Source organism: Schistocerca piceifrons, chromosome 11 (genome assembly GCF_021461385.2).
Source record: "Schistocerca piceifrons isolate TAMUIC-IGC-003096 chromosome 11, iqSchPice1.1, whole genome shotgun sequence".
NCBI lineage: Eukaryota > Metazoa > Arthropoda > Insecta > Orthoptera > Acrididae > Schistocerca > Schistocerca piceifrons.
In genome coordinates this window covers 3,880,564-3,900,544 of record NC_060148.1, presented here as the reverse complement: position 1 = coordinate 3,900,544, position 19,981 = coordinate 3,880,564, and the positions used below count along the sequence as shown (strand labels likewise).

Here is a 19,981-nt window from a genome sequence, read left to right as displayed (position 1 = left end):
TCCACAACTGAGAATGTTTTTGTTCTGAAACACTTTTAAACCGGTTGCCATAACAGCCCGTCAGGACCGAATGGGAAAATTCTTCGTATAAATCTTCGCACTCGTTTTAGTCGCCATCTGTATGTTAACGATCACTGTCACTACGACGCCCTCACGGGCATCGTTCCGGTAGTCCTGTTCTACATTTGGCTCTCTCTCCTCCGCAGGTTTCCATCGTGGACAGAGACGAGCGGGAGGAGCAGAACCTGATCACGCGGAGGAACACGACGCAGCGGTCGCAGGCCGCGCTGCACAGCCTCAACGGTGAGTGGCCGCCGGGAGACTGGCGACTCGCGACGCCCGGCGTTGGCTCTGTCTGTGCGGTGGGCGGCGTACTGCCGGCTCGGTGCAGATGCTGCCGCAGAGAGGAGAGAGGTGCCGCCGTGAGGGACGGACACTTCGCGTCGTTTCTGTCGAAATACCGGACAATTCGGGAGAACAGATTTCAGTTGCTTATTGTGGACAAACTGTGTAAAAGATAGGAACACATTGTGCGGGTCATCGGATAGAGGAAGGTTCAGAGTTGTGTCGCACCTTCTTCTTCACCTTCTTCTTCTTCTTCTTCTTCAGTAGCACTACATCCCTTGGTGAGCCTCGGCTTCTTCAACAATCTTCCTCCACACTTCTCGGTTATTTGCTGCTCTTTTCCACCCCCGGACTCCCATACTGGTGACATCCACTATTACCTCGTCGATCTGTCTTCTTCCAGCTCTCCCTTTTCGCCTAACTCAATGGATCGTACCTTTCATAATTTTCTATGGAATTCTATCCTCTGCCATTCTCTCCAAATGTCCTAGCCATCGTATTCGCTGTGATCTCACAAATTTTACTATGTCCCTGCCTCGTATTAACTCTTGTAATTCGGCACTGTACCGTATTCTCCAGCCTGTGCATTTTTACCGTGTTCTGTCAACGTCCGTACCTCTGAGCCGTATGTGATAACTGGGCGGACTAGGGAATTATATATTAGCAGTTTAGTTTTTCTTGTAACAAGGCTATTTTTGAAAAGCTGCATATTTGCAAAGTAAGCTCTGTTTCCCTGCTTGTATTCTTTCCCTTATAGCCTTTCCAATACTGTTATCATTTGTTATTAGGGCTCCCAAGTAGTTAAAAGAGGACACTCCACTGAAGTATTTACCATTGATGTTTAGGTTTTTAGGGGTTCTTCTGGCCTCAGATTGTGACATTACCATATATTTTGTTTTGTTTTCATTTACTATGAGGCCAATTTTTAAAGCATTTGTTTCCATTGCCCGGTATGTTTCTAGGAGTGTATTGATGTTTCTTCCTACTATAGCAACGTCATCAGTGTATGCACATATCTGGCTAGTTTTCATAAATATGGTGCCTCTTTTGTTGGTTTTATTTACTACACTATGCAGGGCTATATTGATTAGGACAGTGGAGAGACTATCTCCTTGTTTCACACCTTTATTAAAGTCAAAGCTTTCACTTGTTCTGCTAAGGACCTTTACTTTTGCTTTTGTCTCTGTCATTGTCATTCTGATTAGTCACAGCTTCACTGTTGCTCGTTTTTGGCAACACGGTGACTACACCGCGAGAGGACTCAGTTTGTGTGTCGGAGTTTGTGTGAAGTCGATATGTCGTTAAAGTGTGACGTCCGTCGCACTGTCAGTGCGGTGAGAAGCCACCTGTGCACGAGCAGATTTGACTGACATACAAAGTTTTCAGAAGTCGGTTGCTTATAGGGAGGGAAGAGCGTCGGTCGGTCACGCACGTCCGGCAAGTGTATCCGAGACGCTTTTACGCAGAGCCCTTGGAAGTTGACGAGACGGGCGAGCCACGAACTTTGACTTCTCAAACGACAGTGTGGCACGCTCCGAAATGACGCCTCCGTACAGAGCCTTACGAGCTGCAGTTACCGCAACAGTTGTGTCTACCGGGTCACACGAGGTACGAATTTTGCGTTTCAGTTCTCTGGGACACGACAGTGGACACCTTTTCTGAACAACGTAGCTTTTCAGACAAATCGATACTTCCTCTATCGAGTAAACTAAACTGCCGTAATGTAAGAGTGTGTGGGTTACAAAATCCTGGCACTCGTGTGTTTTGCGCTCTCTCTCTGTTCGATAAATGAAGCACAGTCGATTTGTGTGTGGAAATACTACTGTTTTGATGTTCTCCAGAAATGCGTGGTGCTCGTGTCGAAGCTATAATATAGTGTCTGTGCGAACAGCTTCATCTACCTGGTGATGTCCGCAATGTGCTTCTATCTTTTATAGTTTGTCTGTGATAAACAATATGTTGTTACTTTTTGAATTGTCCTGTACTTTTGTATCAAGATATTTTTTGTAATACCGTATTTTGTATCTGACCTAGATGTAGTTCTCATTCTTTTCAGCATACACTGCCTGAAAAATAAAATTAACACTGAAAGTTGAAGAGGAAACGAGATGAAACTTCAGAGGTTGTAAGTGTATCTGATGTTATTTCAGCAGATAAAAATTGAGTCCAATTGACAAACAACTCGGCAGTACAAGCCCACTTATCAGTCGGTGACAAAAACTCCCTCCCGCTCGGACACGTGCACCGTTTTAATTGGAAAGGCCATCACAGAGCTATCGTATCCTCCCCTGACGCGAGCTGCCCCAACTGCCGTAACCGGCCCTCGACGTAACGGATACTGCCACTGTGATCGAGTCTTTGTCTGAGCCGCTCTCACACGACAGATTTGGCAATATTTCCAGCCCCAGGAGTACACCGTTATCGAGAGAGCGGTCTGTAGAGACATCTACCGCGTTCGTACGAGCGCTGTGCCGACACGAAACGGCACTGCGATACTGTCACGGGTGACGCGACATGTGAGGACGTAGGACGTACCGCTGTTTCACCGAGAGTTCTCTCGCTCGCTGCCGTACGCGGTTAGAAGTTGTATCAGACTGCTGCAAACACCGTGATGCTAGGAGTAACTCTGACGTGCCTCTCCAAACTAATGGAAGAATGTGACCTCTCCCGGGTCATTGCCGTACTCACCGAATAGGATCGTTCGGGGCGGTGGAGAGTGCAGTGCCACACCATTCGCGAGCAGTTCGCACTTCCCACTCACGGCACCACTCTGAACGTATCTGTCCGTGCCGCCGTGTAGGCGTGCGGTACGATAATTCCGTCGGTCGGCTGCTGCCAGTCTGCGACCGACAGTGCGGGACGACGGAGAATGCCGCAGGGAGTCCACTCTCATTCTCGGATGTCGGGAGGAAACGCGACGGGCTTACGGCGCACTCTACGCGTTGTACGTCGGTCCTCTCTTGTGACGTTCAGACACGGTCGACTGGAATCTCTTCGACGATTTTGCCGAGCGTGCAGTCTGACTTCGGACCACTGTCACGTCCGAATGCCTCACGAATCTGGGTATTGCAAATTTCGACCGGCGGGCAAAATGCAGTCTGACAGTGAAGCCTCTTTAATCTATGTCAGGAGCCGATAATGCCGACTCACACGAGTACACAGCATCTCCGTGTCCTTCACGGCGATCACTCGATGCCCGATGCCATCTGTGCTACTAGTCTGCTTTGCCGAGCCCGATACCGGCACTACACGAGGACGACACTAGTGGAGTGTGTCGGCTGTTCTACCGATCACAGAGAACTGCAACTCTGTAATCGTTTCTGTAACTGCAGACGGTGCGTTTGTGTACACAGTTAAACTGACATCTGACCGTGTCCTGTGGGTGCCAGACTTCTTCGTCAGCTGTCGTAAACAAAACTGAAAGGTTATTTCCAGTGAGCTCTTACGTAAGTTCAGACACCCTCCTACATCCTTTTTAGTATTGACGTGTGGTTATTTACAGTTTTTTAAATTTTCAGTTGACATTTACTTATATGCAGAAACTTTTAGTTAAACAAACTGATAGTTCTGTTGGCTAGATGCATTATTTCTAAAGAAGTATCCACACCTATCTTGCAGTGTGTGTGTGTCAAAAGTCCGGGAACACTTTTAAAACTTTATTGTAGCCGAATGAGTAGCATTAAAAAGGAACAGTGTACGTAATTTGAAGGACCGAACTTGAAAGTTTTTTCAACAGCGTTCGTTTTACGTACGCTCCACACGGGAAGCACGTGCCGTCCTACAGACGTCGATAGGACAGTCGAACTCACACCGTCCCCGGTCCGAAACGTCTTCGGTGACCGTGGCTGTCGCTTACGAATTTTCATCCTTTTCAATTTCACAGCGTTGCCTGGAAGAGGAGGGACACAAACGAGATCCTTTACACTGCCCCGTAAAAAGTAATCACGAGTTGTGATATCTGTGGACCTAGGAGGCCACTTTAGCGCACACTGATTTGTTGCACCACCTGCAATTGGGTAGGACTGTTTTGAGATACGCCCTAACAGGTCTAACTGGAGGACAAAGTTCTTCGATTTTAACAGTGCCATTAACCGTATGAGGGAAAGACTCTTCAGTAACACTTCATTCTTTAAAGAAGAAAGGCCCATATAAAGTTTCTTACGAGATGTGGCACAAAGAACATGGACTTTCACAAAATCTCTGTCACGTTCGACAGTGTTGTGCAGGCTTTCTGTTCCCCAAATGCTGCAATTGTGTCCGTTTACTTTCACATTTGTACGAAATGCTGCCGTGTTTTTTCACCTAAAGTGCACGGCAATACTTGAATCACTGGTCTTTGTCCTTAAGAAATACCTTTTGCGTAAACTGTAGCCTGTACAGTTTCACATTTAACTTTTTTCGCTAAACATGCTACACGGCCATCGTCGACATACCGAACTCGTGTGGAGCTCTGCGTGGCGATTTTGCCGGACTCGGTGGGAAAGCGTCTCTCGCTCATTTAATTTCCTCTGCATTCACACATAGCTGACCACTCCTCTTCTTGTCACACGAGCACCCGGATTCAAAAATCTTCGATGCCAGCTGTAGAATCCATTTTCCAGTCAGTGCCGCTTTCCCATCCTCCGCCCGACCACATCACGTTTCACCACTGTTCCGGTGTCAATCCCTGGCGATTTGCGACAAATGCGAGCTGCCGTTTCCGATGACTTCGAGTTAACAGTGGCACCGACATGTGGTGCCAGTTCCTGTGCCCTGCGGAATCTGTTCTTCTACGGATTGTCTACTGTGTCAAAATACGGACGGAACGGTGTCCCGGCATCAAATGTTGCCGTCAGTGCCAAATGTAGACGTCTGCATGCGGTGGTGGAATGTCGGACGCGGACGGAAACTGTCGCGATCCGCCGTACTAAAACTCGGCCGTGAGCTTCAAATGTTTTATTATTCCCAGTTACAGTGCCGCGTTCCTCTCCATCTGTGTCACACGGTCCCGCATAGCCGAGTACGCCACTTCGCTTTTTACAGAACGGCTCGGCGTCGAACGGCTACCCGAGCGACCCGCGAAACGTACTACGGAGTGCCGGCCTCGTCAGGCTGTGGCATTACGACGACATCGGAGCTGCACCGGCAGCCGACTTGGCAGTATTCGTCCCCGTCGCCTCGGCACCACGTGCCGGGAGCGCGGGGCGGCCCTCTGCGCGCTTCTTCGCCGTCACGGTTGAGATCGCGGCGACGACGAGTGCCCGCGGTCCGACAGCCTCGGGCAGCCTCGGGCAGCCTCGGGATGCCTCGGGATGCCTCGGGATGCCTCGGGATGCCTCGGGCGTGTGTCGGGAGCCGACGGGACTCCCGCAGTAGCGAGCTGTGGAGTGGCCCGCCGCTATCTGGCTACGGACCGCACGTCTGCCTCAGAGTCGAACCGGCGACCCACTGTGAACGCTGGCGCCCCATCTGCTGCTGCGTGTGGCTGGTGGTGTAACACACCCCACTGTCCGGGAGAGCTGCCACACCCGAATGAATCACGTTAGAAAATTGGCACCTATTTATACGCGGCCGTGCGCCTCCGTTTTGCTAACGTGCCGCTTCGAGTCGCGTACTCGTAACACCGGGTTTGCGCCAGCGGTCCCCCTTCTGCCTGTAACTTGCGCCACGCGAACCGCTGCATTTACTCTTTTCGGCGGATCGACGTCCCTGTGGCCTCCTTTCTAGTTCGCAACTGCCGGTAAGCGTAACTTACTGTCGGCAGGCCCACGACTGGCTGTTACTTGTGCACTCGTAAATATTGCGCCAAATCAAAATTTTCCTTATCTTAAACTGTGGTGCCGCTGCAACTGGTATGTGTCTAGCAGATCCTGTGTGGAATAGATCCGTGATTTGTTGCACTGTCAGTCTGGCATCAGATTTCTTCAGTCGCAGTCGTCGAGGGTGGCCGGACGGTCCTCAGTTTGTCTGTAGTGGACTGTGACACCGTCATTTGACCGCAGACGTGTGAGGCCGAATTCCTGCACCACTGCCGAAATCAGAATTGTCGTCCGTCTGGCGCCGACCGCCGTACTCCGTCCGAACAGCGTCGGCTTTCGTCGGTGTCGCACCTCGCACAAATCACTTGCCGACCGCGCCTCACAGAGTCTCCCGTTCGACCGCAGTTAGCTGGAGCGGGAGGCGTGTCGTGTGCTCACCGTACGTCTGCACCGTCGGCGCTCCATCGTCCCGTTACGAGTCGGTGTGTAGACCGGTCGGTGAATCCCCAAATGCGTGCTAACTTCGACCACCTACTTTTTTTCACATTACTTCTTCTGCATTCTTTAAATTGTAGTGTACTAATTAGTTTGTTAGCCTCTCATAGAAGCCACAATGTTCACTAACACAAATACCACTAAAATTGAAGAATGCTCACGGTCATCACATTTTAATCTGAAAATCGGTCAAAGTATACCCAGTTTACAGTGCAGCCAAAAGTGCCACAAGAATGGCATTTCACCTATTTGTGCCTCGTCGAGGAAAGAGAGCGATATCCCGGCAGCTGTCGGAGCAGTAGTGGCTGTACGGTGTCGTAAGAGGGATCTCCGGGACACTAGTGCCGCACTTGAGACGGTGCCTTTTGTCGTTGCAGATCTGCCCGAGGAGGACAACGTGGACCGGCTCATGTTCCACCCGAACTGCGGCACGCACGCCGCCGTCATCAACAACCACAGGACGGCACACAGGCCGCAGTGAGTGACCCTCAAACATTCACGTTAGTGAGCTCTTCTGCTGTACGCTCGTCGCCCAATTTATACATTTTCGTAAAGTATCTGACAACGTACCGAATTAACACTGTAGTTAACAAATGGCATGTGACTCGGCTGAATGTGTGCGAGAAATTGTGGTCTGTGCTACAAAATGAGTAAACCGCGTAGCTTCCCCGCAGATCAGCAGAAATCATTATTGGAGTTCCTTAAGCCTCAGACCTAGATCCACTCTGTCGTTTCTTGTGTGTGGAAATGACCTTCCCAGAGGGAGCTGTCTCTCTCTCTCTCTCTCTCTCTCTCTCTCTCTCTCTCTCTCTCTCTCTTTGTGTGTGTGTGTGTGTGTGTGTGTGTGTGTGTGTGTGTGTGTGTGTGTGTGTGTGGTGGGGGGGGGGGGGCAGCTCACCGGTGTTCTATACGTGTGTCCTGAAATGAATTGTAGTCTGTCAGCCCACTACTGCACCACATCCAGAACTTATTTCTTGTCCAGCCACAAATCGTCAGCACGGCATCTTTAGAGACAGTTTGGGCGGGCCGGATAGCGTTCCACGTCTCGCACCACGTGTTTGCACTTGTCGTCGTCCACGTTCCCGTGACCCCACCCGATCGTGTTTGTTTTCACCGGGGCCACCCCAGTTCTCGAGTGGTTCGGGGCCATCCGTGTTTTCCAGTTTGTTGCGGTACCGTCAGGCACTATCTGTGCCGGTGGATGACCAGGTTTGCAGTTCTTCGGTGGCTCACCAGGGAACCTTTTACGAGATAGTAGTCGTCCGAGCTCGCTTTCGGTGCCGGAGAGAGGATTCGATCTTCGACGGTCCTTCTGAGCCTGTCCGTGAATTTGTAAGATGTTCTTCGTAAATTTGGACTCTGAAGGCCCACAGCTGTGTTGAACATGTGCACGGTTGCAGCTGTAGATAAGCACAGTACTTGTGCCACAGTTCTCGGGATAGTAGGTTTTCCTTGGTGTTTGCTGTCTGTGTGTTTCCACAAAATTTATTTCTGGAGGCCGCCTTCAGACAGTGTCTATATGTAAGAGATCTGTCCAGTTTCACACTGGACAGGTTTGTTTATCTGTGTGCTCCAGTGTTGTATTACTGCGGGAAACATCGAGTTTTCGCTTCGAGAGCGAAGGTGGAAGACGTGTACTCGACTCTTCGAAAGATTTGACTTAGAGGAGTTAGTTTGATAGTAGACTGACAAGTTTCTCAGTGCTTTCTGCAATGTCAGTTCTATAATCTCGAAAGTCCTCCCTGAGCTACGACTGCTGGGTCATCTGCAGTTAGGGAATTCTCAGTACGATTAGGTGTCGACTGGTCATTAGTCTACAGATTAAAAAGTGAGGGGGCCGGGACACTTCCCTGAGCTGATCTGTTTCTTTGCTTTCTCTGTGGGCTCTCCTTTCCATTGAGAATGACATGAAGTTGTCTATTTTGTGAGAGAGACTGTGATATTGACAAAATACTGATCTCTGAAATTGTTAGCGTATGCGCAACTTAGGCCAATCGATGCTAGCTCTGCAATTTTTTATATTTTTGTACCCTTCTTCAGTGCGTTCTGTCGGGTATAGAATTTGACCTACCTTCGAGCAAATCAGTTACTGACCAGGTAAATTTGTGTTTCCTCATTAATTGTTTGTCAAGCAGAATTAGTGCTTTTTGAGGGTGGTGGAACATTATTATTATTATTATTATTATTATTATTATTATTATTCACGTATGGGCCCAGTAGGACCATGCGAGGTACAATCTGTCGATGTCACGTTTGACGGTTGGCCTTTCTTTGTGCCCAAATTTGTTTCATCCTTTCAGAATGAAGTTTCTTTCTTTCGTCAGACCACATTGTTCCAGTCCTTTTTCTGATTTCTCTCTGACCGACTTTCCAGTCAAATATCTTTTGTCTTAATGTTTTCCTATCTGCAGGGTCTGCCCGAGTTTTACCAGCTGCTTTAAGATCCTCCTTAATCGCAGCAATCTATTTCATTGGCTCAGTTTTAGCCTTACTTCTGTTTTCGTAGAATTCTACTATCTGCTTTGTCAACCCAGTGGGTGCCATTCTTTTAGTGTGCCAAAAAATTTAAGTCTTTTCTTCAAATTAAAGTTTCTGATCCATAAAGACACTCAGGTTTGATTACAGTGCTGTATTGCGTAAGTTTACTGAATTTAGAAAGTGATTTTTTATTATAAATATTTTGTGTTAATCTGAATGCAGTTGCCATCATTTGACAGTGAACTTCTTTTGCAGCTTCTTCCAGACCGTTTTCTTATATGATTTCCCCAACTATTTAAACTGAGATACCCTTTTCATTTTTCCGTATTTCGTGTTCAAAAACTTTGGTGCTTGTTTATGGCATGTCATGTATTCCATTTTTTCGAATGATATTTGTAGTTCTACATTTCTCGAGACTTCTTTGATAATTTCAGTTTGTTTTTGAGCTGTGGTAACATCCCTAGTTAAAATTGCCAGATCATCTGCAAAGGCGAGTCAATCTACTCTAATATCACTTCTACCTAACTTGATTGATTGGTCTATAATTTGAATCAACTTTTGCCCTCGCCATTCTGTAATTACCTTTTCCAAAACACAGTTAAATAGTAATGGAGAGAGTCCATTCTCTAACACCAGTCTTCATTTCAAATGGTTCAGAAATCTCTCCCAAGAGTTTAACTTTATATCTAGTATCAGTTAACATTTCCTCAATCAATGTTAGAGTTTTATTATCTATCCCTTGTTCCTTTAAAATTTGGAAAAGAGATTCACGATCAACTGGGTCGTAAGCCTTTTCAAAATTCACAAATGTACAGACAATATTGTAACTAGAAATCCTTTGGTGTCCGAGCGTTAGTTTTAAACCAAGAATTTGTTCCGGACAGGTTCTGTTTCATCTAAAGCCTGCTTGATATTCACCAATTTTATGTTCTAGCTGTTCTTGGGCTCAATCAAGTAAACACTGCGAGTGAATTTTGTACATGACTGGGAGAAGAGAGATTCCTCGGTAATTATTAATATCGGTTCTATCCCCCTCTTTTTGCAATGGATGAACTAGGGCAGTTTTCCAGTTCTCAGATATTTCTCAGTTTTCCAGATATGTCCTACTAGTTGAGTGATCTCTTTTTATAGTCTTCGGGCCAGCTGATTTTAGTAATTCTGCGATTATACTGTCTACTCCAGATGCTTTATTGTTTTTAAGTCTCTTAATTTGTTTAGTTATTTCGATTTCATCAGGTGCTGTAGAGTTAGGGTTGGTGTTATTGGTTTGCTGTGGCTGGAGTTTATTCACTGGTTCTGGACAGTTCAATAGTTTTTCAAAACGCATTCATAAATTTTCAACAAACAGAGAGCAACATGGAAAATTGTAAATAAAATTATTGTTGACGAGTGTTCTAGAAGTACACCCCCCCCCCCCCCCCCCCCCTTACGGTCTCTCTCTCTCTCTCTCTCTCTCTCTCTCTCTCTCTCTCTCTCTCTCTCTCATCTTGTGTGTGTGTGTATGGGTGAGAAAGATCTACAACGTATGCAGTTCTATTGTGTAAGATTTGTGGAATGAGCATGGAGTACTGTGCACATCGCCCTATCCTCCAATCAAGATGCCCCTCGACTGTAGTATGACACGGTTTGTTTTTCATTTTAGATTAAGAACGAGACTAACGTAATGTGTGTGTGTGTGTGTGTGTGTGTGTGTGTGTGTGTGTGTGTGTGTGTCTCCCATTTGTTCACATTTGTTTATCGGTAACAGCAGTGGTAAATAATTGTTTCTGCTATGGCCCCAGATTGAAATGTGTGAAAAGAGGAACCCTTATTTTCCACAGGTAAGCCCCACGAAGCCATGTGAAATGGCCTTGGGGACGGAGGGGAAAGGGCAAAACTGTGAAGATCTTTTTGTTAATATAGTGTATATTAATTAGTATTTTAGTTGTAAATTTTCAAAATGATGTTGATTGTTATAGATGATTTTTTTTCCTTGTATTTTGAATTACAGAGGTACATAACCAGTAGATCTTAAATTGACACTGAATCAAACTGAAGGCTTTTGTAGCAACCTTTTATATATTCCTTCTTGTATCTCTTCTCCACCAGTGAGTCTTGTCGTAATCTATTCTGAGTCCCATTTAGGTAGTCCAGATCCCACACCCAAATGACAGGACACTCCACATGTATCATAAACGTTTTTCTGGTGTGAAAGTCTTTGAGGTTAATATCGTATTTCTATGGAAGACATGTTTTTCTTGGAAAATTCTGTTTCTTAATCTTCATTTGATTCTTCCATCTGTACTGACCCGAGCTTCCTAATAATTGAGGTTTAATGTAATTGGATAGATAAAAAACATGTACTCACCAAGTGGTGGCAGAACACACACACACACACACACACACACACACACACACACACACACACACACACACACACACAGAGAGAGAGAGAGAGAGAGAGAGAGAGAGAGAGAGAGAGAGAGAGAGAGAGAGAGAACTTTTGTAGTTAGTGGCTCCTCCTCCTGGCAGAGGGGGTGAAGGAAAAGGACTGGAGAGGTGTATGGAAAGGGGTACAGAGTACGGAGGAAAAGTCACCCGTAACCTCAGTTCAGGGAAACTTACCGGATGGGACAACGTGGACAGACTGATTGTCAGTCTTCCCCTCTCATCCTGTCTGGTAAGTTCCCCTGACCTGAAGGTTCTGGTTGACTTTTCTGAAGTCTACCCATTTTCCTAAAACTCAGCAGTCCTTTTCCTTCACCCTTCTCCACTCCCATCAACTCTTCTGCCGGAAAGAGGAACTGCTGGCAGGTGCGTGCACGCACGTGCGTTCTCCTACTGTTGTGTGACAAGTAGATCTTTTTTTTTTTATCTATCCAATTACATTAATTGTCAAGAAATTATTATTTTCATAGTTATAACATTTGAATGTGTGTGAAGTGGTTGCAGTACAGGGTGTATACGTCCCGAGACAACTGGGAAATCGTGTAAATTATATGGTGAATATTAAAATTGAATGACATAATGCTTAAACAACAAATTGCTATTTTGTTTACCTATTGTATGTGAACTGCAAATAAAAAAGGGGATCAAAAGAAAGAATTGGACAAAGTGCAAGTACGACTCGCGTTCTGAGACTTGCGTACAGACTTAATTTTATATATGGTGATAGCTTTGGACAATGTTGACTGGAATAATCGCTTTCATATTCTGAAGGTGGCAGCGGTAAAATACAGGGAGCGAAAAACTATTTACAATTTGTACAGAAACCAGATGGCAGTTATAAGAGTCGAGGGACACGAAAGAGAAGCAGTGGTCGGAAAGGGAGAGACAGGGTTGTAGCCTCTCCCCGATGTTATTCAATCTGTATATTGAGCAAGAAGTAAAGGAAACAAAAGAAAAGTTCGGAGTAGGAATTAAAATCCGTGGAGAAGAAATAAAAACTTTGAGGTTCGCCGATGACATTGTAATTCTGTCAGAGGCAGCAAAGGACTTGGGAGAGCAGTGAACGGAATGGACAGTGTCTTGAAAGGAGGATATAAGATGAACATCAAGAAAGACAAAACAAGGATATTGGAACGTAGTCGAATTAAATTGGGTGATGCTGCGGGAATTAGATTAGGAAATGAGACACTTAAAGTAGTAAAGGAGTTTTGCTATTTGGGGAGCAAAATAACTGATGATGGTCGAAGTAAAATGTAGACTGGCAATGGCAAGGGAAGCGTTTCTGAAGAAGAGAAATTTGTTAATATCGAGTATAGATTTAAGTGTGAGGAAGTCTTTTCTGAAAGTTTTTGTTTGGAGTGTAGCCATGTATGGAAGTGAAACATGGACGATAAATAGTTTAGACAAGAGGATTAGAAGCTTTCAAAATCTGGTGCTACAGAAGAATGCTGAAGATTAGATGGGTATATCACATAACTAATGAGGAGGTACTGAACAGAATTGGAGAGAAGAGAAATTTGTGGCACAACTTGACAAGAAGAAGGGATCGGTTGGTAGGACATGTTTTGAGGCATCAAGGGATCACCGATTTATTATTGGAGGGGAGCGTGGAGGGTAAAAATCGTAGAGGGAGACCAAGAGATGAATACACTGAGCAGATTCAGAAGGATGTAGGTTGCAGTAGGTACTGGGAGATGAAGAAGCTTGCACAGGATAGAGTAGCATGGAGAGCTGCATCAAACCAGTCTCAGGACTGAAGACCATAACAACAGTGGTTAGACACTGGACTCGCATTCGGGAGGACGACGGTTCAATCCCGCGTCCGGCCATCCTGATTTAGGTTTTCCGTGATTTCCCTAAATCGCTCCAGGCAAATGCCGGGATGGTTCCTCTGAAAGGGCACGGCCGACATCCTTCCCTAATCCGATGAGACCGATGACCACGCTGTCTGGTCTCCTTCCCCAAAACCAACCAACCATAACAACATGGTGATACTGGTGGCTGTGGCTGTGGTTGTGATTTGATGTGGCTCAGTGGCCTGGTGCAATTCCTTCCATTCGATGCCACTGTATTGACTTCTTGTTTCTAACCTACACCAGTTATACAGCCTGGGTGCGGGGTCTACACTTCGATGTGGAATCCGAATGTTGTCACTGCTGGCATTCACGATGCCGCATGCTTTCACCCGTCCTCTCTATTTGAGATGGTGGGTATAGGCTTGCGGCATCGTGAATGCCGGCAGTGACAACGCTACGGGAGGGGAGTGAATGCAGGGTGACTCACACGGGCACACTGGGTTCCACAGTGATCGTGCGAACACAGAGCGTGGGCTCGCCTCGGCCTGCGCCTGGAAATGAGTAAACGGCGCTACGTCACTCACAGATACTGCCCGTTTCTAATTTGTCTGTTTCCACCGACGGTAAGAAATAATGCAAATAACAATTGGGCACATCTTTATCCCCCACTGACAAGGAATAATATAAAGGCCAATAAAGTATGCCTACAACCCGTCCTCCTACCTCGAGTACCCTAACAAATTAGATAAACAGTTTCATCTGCTACTGTATAAGATCTACAGTCTCTCTCATTCACCAGGCAGCTCAGCACAAAACCCTGAAGAAGGCCACTCATGACAGTGGCCGAAACATCGGACAGTTTTATATGCCGATACTGTGGTTGACAGGCCGGAAGAATTTTATCGAGAGTGACGGTGGCCACGGAAGTTTACACTGATGTGTAAGTAGATAGTTCGTCTGTAGGTCTCGACAAGTGAGTTTGGAATTATCAAAATATGTGGCGTATATGACCACATCTCTCGATTGCATCGGCTCAGAAGCTTAAATTAGTTACACTATCGAGGGACTGTAGACTTCGTTACCAGATGTATTTTATTTCGACTAGATACCTCTTTCTCTTCCCGTTCCTGAGAAAAAGGGGTCTTATCGGACGGGCAGACAGCCGGACCGACCGAACGCCGCTTAAAAATAGTAGTATTGTAATTAGGAGTCGTATAAGGACGAGTTTGATAATCCCACATTTTTCTGTTAGTATATCAAATTCTTTGTTCTTTCCCGAATCCAAACTGCCCCCCCCCCCCCTCTTGTGTTTTCCTCAGATTCTGTACCTTATCAGTCGAAACGGAACTTTTGTGGGATCACTTTGTTGTCTCTCTGTCACTGTTAAGATCTACTTCTCTCAGAAACTGGTAGCTATCTCAAATTGAAATTTTAAGGATTATAATCCCTTGACGGTGTAAAAAATTTGACCTTCTGAGGCAGCACGATGAAAAGACACAGTCATTTGTCACACGTTTCAGTAGTTGTAAACACGCTCATCTGAACTGGTAGGACCCGAACCGTGAAATTTGTGGGAAGCGAGGTTCTACAGCGTCACTGAGGGGGAAAAACGAAAGAATTGTGAATTTGTAATTATATCACATCAAAAAATAAAGTTTTTGTGAAAGAAAATGCAAAATTACAGAGAAAACTTTAATTCGAAACGTGCAATTAAAAAACTTTCTTCAAAGTATCAGATTCCCAGAACCGTTATCCTGCCAGTATCAGTATCGATAACGAACAAAAATTGTTGAGATTCTCATTTCCAGGTGTAGTGGTTAATAAAAAAGAAAAGAAAAAAGAAGAAAAGAAAAGGTTGAAAATGTGGGAAGAAATGGTGAATAAAAAAGGGTTTTAAAATCGTTAATAACCTTGGAAAAGGGAAAGAATGAAATGCAAATCGGACTATTTATTACAGAAAAGCTATCGAACTTCGTGATTCGGAAAAAATAGTGTTGGGGTGGTCCCTGTGGCGTTTCTGAGCAAAAGTCAAACAAATTTCCACTACAAAAATTATTTGAAAGAGGACAGAGAATAACGAAATGTGGTTAAGAGGGGGAAATGGCGTAGATAAGAGTTCATTCTTTACCATGTTAACACGTCTTCTCTCGTGCGATGTCCAGGTCTTGTTCTCCAAAAATCTCCTGCTTCATTTCTGCGTGAAAAGTCGTAGCTGCACCGAAATTTTGGTTGCTGCTTCCATCCTCCAAATTTCATACAAACTTCCACAATACGTCTCCACATCAATAAGTTATTTCGTCTTCATCCGACCACAACTAACTAATAAGTATGTTAAGCTTCCGCTCTCAAGAGGCAAGAGCGGGTAGAAAAGAAAGAGTTACAATTTTAGTACCTTCATTTTCTTATATATTTTCTCTGCCGTCGAGCGCTCATGCAGCTGCGACGGTATAATTTATATCTGAGGGAACGAGTGTAGCGCGGCGAAATTCAAAGTCCCGCTACACGGGGATAGATGAGATGTCTATGTACACAATTAACATTATAAGACAGTATGTAACGCTCAGAATGGGAGTCCTACTTGCACTCGGCCAATTTTTATTTCGGGTCTTCCTTACTACAGGCGTGTATGTGACCTTCGGAATGTGGCTTACGAAACTTCTTAGCACAAAAAAATTAAATTTTCACAAATGTAACATTGTCAGGTCGAGACTTAATTTCCGTCTGTTGTTTCACAAGTTGTGAAGACACTGTGCGTTAAACGGTAAGTCGCAGCTGCTCTCTCTCTCTCCCTTTTTTTTTTTTACGACTCTGCGTCTTTTCGCCCAGTGCGATGGACGACTTCAACAATGGCGTAGTGCTGACGAACCGGCCGCTGCGGCCGGGAGAGCTGTTCGAGGTGCGGCTCGACAAGATGGTGACCAAGTGGGCCGGCTCCATCGAGATCGGCGTAACGATGCACAGCCCCGCGGAGCTGGAGTTCCCCTCCACGATGACCAACGTGAGGTAGGTGTGCGGCTGGCGCGCGGCTGCTGCCAGCTCCTGTGTCTGCTGCTTCCTTCCTGTCCGCTCTGTGGCAGTGAGAAAGCAACGACTGCACCTTCTCTCTTCACTGTTTCACTCAAATGCTTAAAAAGTAATGGACAATTTCACGCTGACTATTATTCTGATACAGTCGGCTAGAATACATCTAAACCTACACTGTGTGATCAAAAGTATCCGGACACCCCCGAAAAATATGCATTTTTCATATTAGGTGCACTGTCCTGCCACGTGCTGCCAGGTACTCCGTATCGTCGACCTCAGTAGTCATTAGACATCGTGAGAGAGCAGAATGGGGCGCTCCGCGGTACTTGCGGACTTCGAACGTGGTCAGGTGATTGGGTGTCACTCGTGTCATACGTCTCTATGCGAGATTTCCACACTCCTAAACATCCCTAAGTCCACTGTTTCCAATGTGACAGTGAAGTGGAAACGTGAAGGGACACGTACAGCACAAAAGTGTACAGGCCGACCTCGTCTGTTGACTGACAGAGACCGCCGATAGTTGAAGAGGGTCGTAGTGTGTAATAGGCAGACATCTACCCGGACCGTCACACAGGAATTCCAAACTGCATCAGGATCCACTGCAAGTACTATGACAGTCAGGCGGGAGGTGAGAAAACTTGGATTTCACGGTCGAGCGGGTGCCCATAAGCCACACATCACGGCAGTAAATGCCAAACGACGCCTCGCTCTGTATAAGGAGCATGAACATTAGACGATTGAACAGTGGAAAAACGTTGTGTGGAGTGACGAATCACGGTACACAATGTGGCGATCCGATGGCAGGGTGTGGGTATGGCGAATGCCTCGTGAACGTCGTCTGCCAGCATGTGTGGTGCCAACTGTAAAACTCGGAGGTGTTTGTATGGTCATGTTTTTCATGCAGAGGACTTGCATCCCTTGTTGTTCTGCATGGCACTATCACAACACAGGCCAACTCTGGAGTCTTAAGCACCTTCTTGCTTCCCACTGTTGAAGTGCAGTTTGTGGATGGTGATTGCATCTTTCAACACAATCGAACACCTATTCTTAATGCACGGCCTGTGGTGGAGTGGTTACACGACAATAACATCCCTGTAATGGACTGGCCTGCACAGAGTCCTGACCTGAATCCTACGGAACACCTTTGGAATGTTTTGGAATGCCGACTTCGTGCCAGGCCTCACCGACCGACATCGATACCTCTCCACAGTGCAGCAATGCATGAAGAATGGGCTGCCATTCCCCAAGAAACCTCCCAGCACCTGATAGAATGTATGTCTCCGACAGTTGAAGCTGTCATCAAGGCTAAGGGTGGGCCAACACCATATTGAATTCCAACATTACCGATGGAGGACGCGACGGACTTGTAAGTCATTTTCAGCCAGGTGTCCGGATACTTTTGATCTCACAGTGTACATATGTACTCAGCAAACCACTTTGAAGTGCGAAGAGTACGTCCCATCGTACCAGTTATTAAGATTTCTGTTCGCATATGAGGTGTCGTCGGAAAGAACGGGAATTTGTGTTTTTCTCGAAGAATCTTTATTTATTTGTCAACGTCAACTGTATCTGCGTCAGAGTAATCCCCCTCAGCTTTAGTACACTCGTGCCGAAGCCTTCTCCAGTCTCAGGAGCACTCTTGGAACTCACTTTTACGGTGTTAGTCTCATCTGTGGTGGCAAAACGATGTCCGTTCACAGTTCTCTTTAGGCTCGGAAATAGAAATAAGTCGCAGGGGCCTGTGTCTGGCAAATACAGTGGCTGAGGTGACTTAACGGTTTTGTTTTTTTAGCCAAAAAGTCACAAACAAGCATTGAGGTGTGAGCGGGAGCATTACTGTAATGCAATTTCCAGGAGGAGTTTTGCCACAACTCTGGTCGTTTTCTTCAGATAGCTTCACGGAAACGGCACGTTACTTGCAGACAGTATTGCTTGCTTACTGTACGACCACAAGGCGGGAACTTGTGATGCGCCCTATACCACTGCAATAAGAGAAAAAACACTGGAAAGAAGCATCACATGTGATGGAACTTGTCAAATTTTTTTTTTGTCTCGGTCCTTCGAGTAGTTTCCACAGGGACATTTGAGACTCAGTTCCGACGTTACACCTGTATAGCCATGTTTTGTCACCTGTTGTAACCACCTTTAGAACTTCTGGATTGTTGTCGATTTCGATCAGCAGCCTCCGAGCCGTCTCTGTGTGCCTTCCTCTTTGTTCGAAATTCCACAGTTTCGGAACAGACTTTGCCGCTTCACGATTTGTGCCCGAGACTTCTGAAAAAATTGCTCGGCACGAACCAAAGGATATGCCGGCTTCTGATGGTGATTTGGTGATTTTCCAGAACCCTTTTCTTTGCTTCTTCCACATTGTCATCAGTAATTGTTGTGCTATGGCATCCAGAGCAGTCATCATCTTTGATGTCATCTTCATCCATTTTTAAATGTTTGTATCACTTGTCAACTCTTGCCTTACACATAGTAGATTCGGCAAAAGCCACAGTCGACATATCAAATATGGTGCTGAACTTCATTTGATATTTGAAGAACAATTTAATTAAGATCCTTTGATCCACCTTTTTTGTAAGTAAAAATTCTCCTATCACCCGAAAACACACAACCTTTTTGGCTGTCAACAATAAACTAAATATTCAAAATGGCTGAAGATGGAAACATGCATCAGGAATAGGCATATGAAAAAGATAAAAAAATTGAAAATCGTACGTATAAATCCCGTACAATTACAAAATTCCCATTACTTTTGTAAAGATGTTTTTATTTGATAATTAGAATAGTTGTAAGTTTAGAATTTTAGGATTGTAACAAGAAAATCAAAAACTTACTTAAGAGTTGACTTTCAATTGACATTTAATGTAAATAATGGACGAAATGCAAAAATTGCGTTTAAGGTATAAAAGCAGGATAAACTTGCTGTCTTAATGTAGGGTTCCATACAAAATTGCAGCCGTAAGAAAGTGCATGTGTATGTATGGTAGTAAGAAAGAAGAAAATGCAAATAGTGACTGCTGATGTTTGATGGGAAAATAACGATTACCAATGTTCCAGGTCACTGTAGAAGGATTTGACAGCAAAATAGCAGCCTACGATGTTCCAGGGTGAAAAAAAAGTGTTCGACTGGAAAACTGCAGCTTCCGATTTGCTAATACAGCAGAAATTGTTTTCCGTGTGATAATTGTGGGCCCTGTGAAATTGTTAGGAAAGAACTGAATACACACACGCACATCGCCCGCAGCTGGAAGGTCGAATGCCTGCACGTGTGCTGTAATTAGTCCGGTGTCATCCTCACGATCCCTGTGGAAGCGATACGTAACAGTACGTTTCCAGATTCGTCAGCAAAAGCAGGTTTTTGAAACTTTGTAAGCATGCTCTGCACTGAGATTGTTGCACACTTCAGAATTGTCTCGCCACCTAATCTGCCCTCTCATCTGACACAGACACGGTCGTTTACATCTCCTCTTTGGGACTGGACACATCAAAAGTGCAGCTGCAGCCCGCGGCTCTCTCGTCACGACCTCTCGCGGGGAGTTACTTCTCGGGTCCCGCAGAATTCCTCACCCTGCCGTTTGTGAATGCTGCAGACGTATGCTCTAGCGAGACTCCCGCACACTCAGGGAAAGTACTCGCAGGTAACTGTCGGACGGGGGCTACCGGCCCGGCGAA

General features: G+C 45.7%; 1 protein-coding gene across 1 annotated transcript in view; it reads left to right on the top strand.

Moving 5' to 3' along the window:
• LOC124720189 (neuralized-like protein 4) overlaps positions 1–19,981 on the top strand; it is a 296,164-nt gene that overhangs the window by 86,076 nt on the left and 190,107 nt on the right. Inside the window, 3 exon segments of the mRNA XM_047245512.1 lie at positions 207–303; positions 6,956–7,055; positions 16,106–16,282. Coding sequence (XP_047101468.1) covers positions 207–303; positions 6,956–7,055; positions 16,106–16,282 — 374 coding nt within the window.